This window comes from Rhincodon typus, chromosome 9 (assembly GCF_021869965.1).
Source record: "Rhincodon typus isolate 14 chromosome 9, sRhiTyp1.1, whole genome shotgun sequence".
NCBI lineage: Eukaryota > Metazoa > Chordata > Chondrichthyes > Orectolobiformes > Rhincodontidae > Rhincodon > Rhincodon typus.
This window is the reverse complement of record NC_063340.1, coordinates 79,661,309-79,668,565: the sequence shown is the minus strand read 5'-3', so window position 1 is coordinate 79,668,565 and position 7,257 is coordinate 79,661,309. Positions and strand designations below refer to the sequence as shown.

At 40.5% G+C, this 7,257-nt stretch overlaps 1 protein-coding gene across 2 annotated transcripts; it reads right to left on the bottom strand.

Annotated features, from left to right (window-relative positions):
• Positions 1–1,682: 1,682 nt before the first annotated feature.
• On the bottom strand, positions 1,683–7,046 carry zbtb18 (zinc finger and BTB domain containing 18). 2 transcript variants are annotated; one of them, XM_020537306.2, is made up of 2 exons: positions 6,928–7,046; positions 1,683–5,133 (listed from the first exon to the last, which is right to left on the bottom strand). In XM_020537306.2, the coding sequence occupies exon 2, from the start codon at positions 5,117–5,119 to the stop codon at positions 3,545–3,547; it is 1,575 nt and encodes a 524-aa protein (XP_020392895.1). In that variant the 5' UTR covers positions 5,120–5,133; positions 6,928–7,046; the 3' UTR covers positions 1,683–3,544. The 2 variants fall into 2 exon arrangements, with proteins under 2 accessions (XP_020392895.1, XP_048457207.1); XM_048601250.1 differs by lacking the exon at positions 6,928–7,046 and adding an exon at positions 6,676–6,734 and having other exon boundaries at positions 1,835–5,133.
• Positions 7,047–7,257: the final 211 nt, after the last annotated feature.

Sequence of the window (7,257 nt, the reverse complement as noted above, 5' to 3'; positions counted from 1 at the left end):
TTCCAAATCACAAGTGCCTAGTAGAAAAATCGGGGGAGGAAAATGAAAACAAAATACAATTTTCTTTTTAATAATTCCTGTTATCATTTCTTTGGCAAACAAGAGTATATTCAGAAAATATCAGATTTCAATACAACCGTAACAAAATTGAAAAGTTCTTTTCAAGTGCCAAATTACAATGCAGTGGCTACTGAATCTTATAATGAATTAAAATATGGTAATAGTAAGAGACTAGAACTTCCAAAGCTTTGTCATAAAAAATGATTTCTAATATTTAGAACACTTACAGCATTTAAAAGTATATGGGATTGACTTTGTAATCGTTTAGTGATGTCACATATTTTATTTCAAAAGGTTTCGGTTTACTTCTCAATACTGTAGTGCAACAGGATGCGACATTGCTCCAAATTACAACTCGATTCTCCTTGAAGAATAATGTTTTCCAGTAGCTTATTTTTGTTGCATGTCTGTTAATGTACTAGGCAAGGAAAGCAGAAAATTTGTTGTTGAAAGCAGCAAAAAAAAAAAAAAAAATCCAGTGACATGCTTCATGTGAACTCTATTTTTCATTTAAAAAAAACACTAAGGGAAAAAGGAAAAGTTTGTGTTGGAACTGCAGATACAAATTCAAACTGGTCAAGTGCAGAGCTCCAACATGTTGTGCCCACTACCCTTCGGCACAGCCAAATGTTTAACCAGCTGCCCTTTTGGCCTGTTTTTTTTTCCTCTTTTCCCAACAAAGAACAGATACAAATTACTGACCTAAATTTACAGAGGAGGGAAAGAAAATGTGCCATGGTTTCAGGGCAAAATGCATGAATAGAACAGATGTTTAAACAGTTTTACTTTGAATATAAAGCAATCTTGATTATATTGAATAATATAAAATGATAAAGATGTTTTTTAAATATCTCCACATCGTCATCCTTTCGTTAAACCAAAAAACTAATGCATCCCTTAACAAGAACCACCACTAGCAATCTGGTAGGTGAATACTCAATTATTTTGTTTACTCTTCCCCATTCTCTCTGATTTGGGGGCCGGAGGCATTGGACAATCAGAAGTCTATCCGGGATTCTTCTAGCAAAATTATAAACCAGAGGTGCTGGTTCATCCCCCTCCAGCCTAGGATAATGTAATCCCTACAGTATTTCAGCAAGTGAGAACTATTCACAAACAGCTTTTGTTATGTACCAATTAACCCTTTCAGGACTTCTCTCCCTTTGTAGCTTTAAAAAAATTGTCCTCACAACAAAAAAATTTAATAACGTAATGTTCCATCAACGTCGTCAGAATAGAAGTATCTGACAGAAGCAATACTATTCATACCTAGTTAAATTTAAGAAAAAATGAAATTTAAAAAGGAAAAAGGATCATTACATTGGATGCAATTTTACAGTTAAAACTACCTTGTGCAGTACGATTGATGTGAGGTATAATTTAACCTGAATGAACGTTAAATCTTTTTAGTGATTTCGAATTCTGTTTTGAATTTTGACAAGTTGTGTTTTAACAAATTAGAAAGTTCAATGAAGGTGTACTTATGCAAATAAAGTGGAAGAAAGCTTAATTTGTTAAAAGGATTTGGAAGTTTAAATCATCACAAGCTTAGATGCCCAGAAATGATTCTTCAAAGTACCAAGTATGTATAAATTCAGCAGAAAGACAGACAACTAACAGCATTTTCAATTTACATAATTTATTGCAGTTAGCACACAATTTAAAAATTCCACCAACGGCACATCAAGGTACAAAACTAAACAGCATTATAATTTACTCCCCTCCCTCCCCTCCCAGTTCTGAAAATTAAACAGACTATGATTGTCAAGGCTAACATCAGTCTAAATCCAGGTAAAAAAGGTAAAATGCAGGGGGGCGAAATTGAGGAAAAATGACAAAAATAAATCTAGTATAGGTCATCTGTAAGGAAAAGCAATTGAGAGTCATACTCACAAAATACGACAAAGAAAACTAACGTAGGAAACCAAGGAAGCTGATCATTTTAAAGACACTGATTGTCTTATCTAAACATTTTTTTTTTAAATCTACAGTTCAACATACTTTAGTCAGACATTTAAACTCTTCAAGTAACTAGCATAATTACAGAATCTTAGAGGCCATTTCACAGCTTTAAAACAATGTCAAGAGCCAAAAGGAAAACTCATTTGACCCATTTTTTAAAAAAAGACAATTCAGCAATACACAATCTAGTTTTCCATTAATAATCATATTGCCTTTATGCACAAAAATAAGCTATGTTTACAGTAGTTAAGGCGGTCAAGTAAAAAATAAAACATAAAACCCACAAAAAAGGGGGAAAAACGGCCACGTTTCCGTGCTACTCCCATAGACCTTATTGCGAGTGCAAGACAGGAAAACAAACACTGTGCAAAACACTTGCCATATGTGTTGTTCATTAAAACCACACACATACCAAGCAGTAACTTCAGCTGCTTGGTTACACAATATAATGAACCCCTTCTTCAAAGGTGGGTTCACGATTCCTTTCCCCTAAAACTTCATGGCCAAGTAATCAAATGATTTCCATTAACCATTAACAATTCTGTTCACATAAAAGCAGGGAACTTCAACTGGAATTTGTGCTGTACCACTTTCTGTAATATATACGAGAACACAGGCAATTGGGAAAGATGCTTCACACGTTGAGACTGCATAGCAGTGCACTTTTAAAAAAAAAATTAAATTGCTGCGGAACACCAGTGACATTTTTCACGGTGTTATCGCATTTAGTAAAGAAAATGCATCCCAGGAAAATAATATTCCTTTCACCAATTAAATAAAATCTTAAGTTGCACACTTTGCCAAGTTCATAGAATTGCAAAAGGAAAACCCCAAAAACATCTGATAAAACTCATGCATGTTCTATAGCCTCAATATTTACTTTCAGAAGACCTGACTAAGAGCATAAGGGCAATTCATCAGGTCTGTTAAATCCATTCAATGCAGTAGGATGTACAGTAATATAATTCACATTTCAAACATACAGTTTTAATTTGCCTGAAAATCCCATACATTTAGAATCTAAATTACATCAAGTTTCTGGTTAAAATTAAACAGAGTAAAGAACCATTCATCTGCAAATGCATATTCCTAGGCATATGGAAAAGAAATTCATAGTTATCTTGTTTACAGCATTGTACAAAAATGTTTTAAATATCCAGAAATTGTGCAACATTAAAATATTAACACATATCAATGAAAACCTTAATGAATTAGTGGTTCATTGTTAAAAATTTCAACAATGAAACTTCACGTACTATACAGCAGCATCCTTTGCAGTGCACTCAACAACTGCAGGAGTGCATTTGAAAAGAAAATTAGAGTATTTATTAAATAAGTGTTGAGTTTAATAGTTAATTCTTATTTACCTTATGTTGCAATATGATTCACAATCTCACTTTGTAGATTGTGTTCTGACAAACAGTATTTACGGCTATTATTGTATGGAGAGAATTCAGTACCCAAAAGGCTGTAGAAGAGATTACCAGAAACTTGATTTTTCAGACTGCTCGACAGGTAGACTTTATTTCCAGAGTTCTTGCGAGCTCTCTTCTATGGTCCAGTCACGCATCGCAGGCAAGTTAAGTGATTCCGTTTTAACAGAGAGTGTGTTTATCAGCTCACAGTGAAATTTTCGAATGTGTCTGTACAGATCACCCGACTGCGTGAACCTGCGCTCACACCACTTGCATGCATGAGGCTTTTCCCGGGTGTGAACAACTGCGTGACGGCTCAGGTTGTGCGAATACTGGAAACTCTTCCCACATTGAGTGCAAGTGTATGGCTTTTCACCTGAATGAGTTCGCTCGTGTCGTTTTAAGGTGTACATGCACGAGAAAGTCTTCCCACACAGTGAGCAGGTGGGAACATTTACATCAGTGGCAGGCTTGCTGCGGAGGCCATCCTGCTCTCGAAAGTGCGTGCTCAGATGGATCTGCAGAATGTGTGGGCTAGGAAAGACTTTGTTGCAGAGGGGACACATGAAGATTTGACCGGCTGAGCCAAGTATATTAGAACAGTAAGGGAGCAAGCTGCTGTCCATGCCTGCATCCATCTGGGCTCCATCATTCTCTGGGGTTACCATCTCATCATCGCTGGCTCGATCCTCTCGGTCCATCTCGCTTGACACAGAAGCTTCTCTTCTGGCGGACACATGGAGTGAATCGTAACAAAGCCTATTCATAGTGCCTGCACTGTCTTTCACCGTGCTACTTTGTTCCATATCAAAATCATTAGTGCTGCTGCCTTCCTCATCGGAAAACACTTCTTTTTCTACTTTAACCTGCACCAAGTTATTTCTGGAACCGTCCCCATGTGGAGAGACATAAGGGTGGCTGACATTTTCTCCCCCTGACAGTCCAGACTTGACAGACAAATCCAGCACACAGTCAACATCTGCTGAATCCTTAATGGAGTTGGCAGACCTTTGGGACAAAGGGCCTGTTGAGCTGCAGGGACTGGACACTGTTTTTCCAGCTGTTACTGCATGTGCCTCAACCTCAACGCCAGGCTGAGTGATGCCTGCTGAGTCAGAGGGCAATCTCATCCACATGTTCCCAGATTCAATAACTATGTCCCTTTTGCTCAACACAGCACTTGATTTTTCCTCTTCAGTTTCATCTTCCTCGCTTGCCAGTTCCCCCACTATATGTGCACTGCTCACTGAAGAAATTTCCCCTTTATCAGAACAGCTTGAAGCATCTTCTTCTTTCTTGGTGCTGTCCGCTTCTGTAGTTGATTTTTCTTTCAGCTTTTTTTTGCAGACTTTCACTATGTCATACATGTGAAGGTAACTCGCAGCTGCAAGTACGTCCTCAATAGGCAAATCTTTGAACTGGAGTTTCCCTTCATACATGAATTCAAGGAGGAGAGCGAAAGCTGGGGCTGTAACAATGTCGCTGTTCAGATGAACAATGTCCCTTTTGTCCAGCTGGTCCTTGTAAAAGAGGTGGAAGTACATGCTGCACGAAGCAAGCACAGCACGATGGGCTCGAAACTGGGCATCTCCAACCAAGACAGTGCAATCACAAAGGAAACCTTGATGCCTTTGCTCACTCAGACACTGGAGCAAATGTCTACTGTGGTCTGGAAACTCCATACTGTCTTCATAACCTGTAGCAGACAAAGTTTGTTAACATTTATAGAAATAGATAAAACAGGAGTAGTAAAACCCTAAAGCATCCTGCATGCTACAGATAAAAGTTACACAATAGAAAACATATTTTAACAAGAAATTATTTTGTTGTCGCTCTATTAGCGCGTACAAGAGGGAGAAAAAAAAAGCACGTAAACTGCCACAAAACTCAAACTCAATCACATTAAGTGCCCTGTGTCCCCATCTCTAATCCTTAAAATGGCTAAAAATAAAGATTACATGATAGTCAGTAAGGTACTGTTGATCAAATTAGATGCCTAAAAGGACAGAGACAGGACGAAAACGAAGCTTATAAACATCTGATACAGATGACTATGGCCATATGGCAGCTGCTGCCCAGATAAAGAGATTAAAGAATGGAGTGCGATTACAGCTGTCTGGGCAATTCCACGCGTCGCAATCTGCGAATCCCAAATTAGTCACTATTACCACAACTCTAAGAAAAAAATTAGCTTGCACTCAGAACAATGATCTGTCAACTCTGAATTAAAAAGCACATATAGTATCATACAAAATTCCTAGCAGGGTTTGCAAAAAAAAGGGGTAGAATCCCCCCATACCTGCAACAGGAATAAAAACAGACCAACTTCTCGTGACCAATCCCTCTAAAAGAACACCTTCAAGGGTGCGCTAAATCTTTGTGACTCCGGTCTGTCAAGTTTAAAAAAGCAGACTGAAGAGGAATGATACCGGCACACGGAGCAAGATCACACAAAAAAACCCAGCAATGCCAGACTGTCAGCTGCTCTGACATCACTTCAAATGGAAATGCTACCTCCAGCTGTGCTGCTTTTTAATGCCATATGTTACTCGTGTCGTGTTTGCTGCTGCTGCCACCAATCTCACGTTTGAATACATTATCTGCTACAAAAAAGGAGGAAAAAAATCCCCCCTCCAAATAAAGTACCAGTGTCTCTCCCACCACCCAGCCCTCAGCCCCCTTTCTGCTCGCCCTTCCCTTTATTTTATTTATGTTTCCAAAAATATTCACTTCACTTGAAATGACACAAACTGCGGCCGCTGTGTGTGTGTGTGTGAGAGAGAGAAAAAAAAACGCTACAGGGCGACCTGTTAAATGTTGCTGCAGCAAGAACAGCAGCAGAGATCCTCAATGCATGGTGACGGCAGTCAAACCACAACACACACACACACACACACACACACACACACACACACATAGTGTGGGGGAGAAAAAAAATAAAGTAACAACAGGCTGCAGCCACCACCGCCACCGCCGCCGCCGCCGCCTCTGGTCCGATGGAACGATCTGGGCTGGCGTTCCACCGCCAGCGTGTGAATGGTTACCAGCAACAACGCGGCGCAACAACTCGGGAAGGCGGACGGGGCGGGTGGGGGGGGGGGGAGTGAAGAGTAACATTTTTGAAACATTGTAACTCCGCGCCGCTTCTGGCAACACTGTGTCTCCCCTCCCCTTCCTCTAAGCCGGAGTTGTTTAAAATGAGGAAATCCAGGAGGATCTGATTCTCTGAGATACTCACAGGAAGCAACAATATATTAAAAAAAAAGAGAAGGGGGGCACTTTTCTGCCTGCGGGAACAGCGAGTACAAAGTAGGAGGAGATGGTGGGAGGGATTGCTGAAGGAGAGGTGGGGGGTGTTGGAAGGAAGGAGCCAATGACTTTCAGGACTTCATGAGAGAGATCGACATATACATAGATAGATAGACAGGGCGCCGAGGACAAGTGCGCCCAGATGTTAGAGAGCTGTTGCTATTTCGTACTCATTACCTACCTTGACAGAGGAAGTGTGGCTGACATCATGTCTTCATTGAAGTCTTACGCCGACCACAAAAAGCGCCGGGAATCGGTCCGGCCACCTTCCGAAAAAAAAACCCCAGAAAGTCCAGGATCCCGCCAGCCAATCGGGTCGGAAAGTAGGCGGGGTTTCCGCTTTCAGCCCAGGGTTTGCTCCGGAGTAACCGTGAGCCAGCAAAAGGGGGAATTTGCGCGTCTTCGGACGTTGGCGAGAAGGTGGTGGCAGGGTGGGCGGGGAGGAGGCTGGAATGAATCTCGGGAGTTGTAGTCCTCGTGGCATCGGGTGAAGAGTATCAAGTTGTGATCA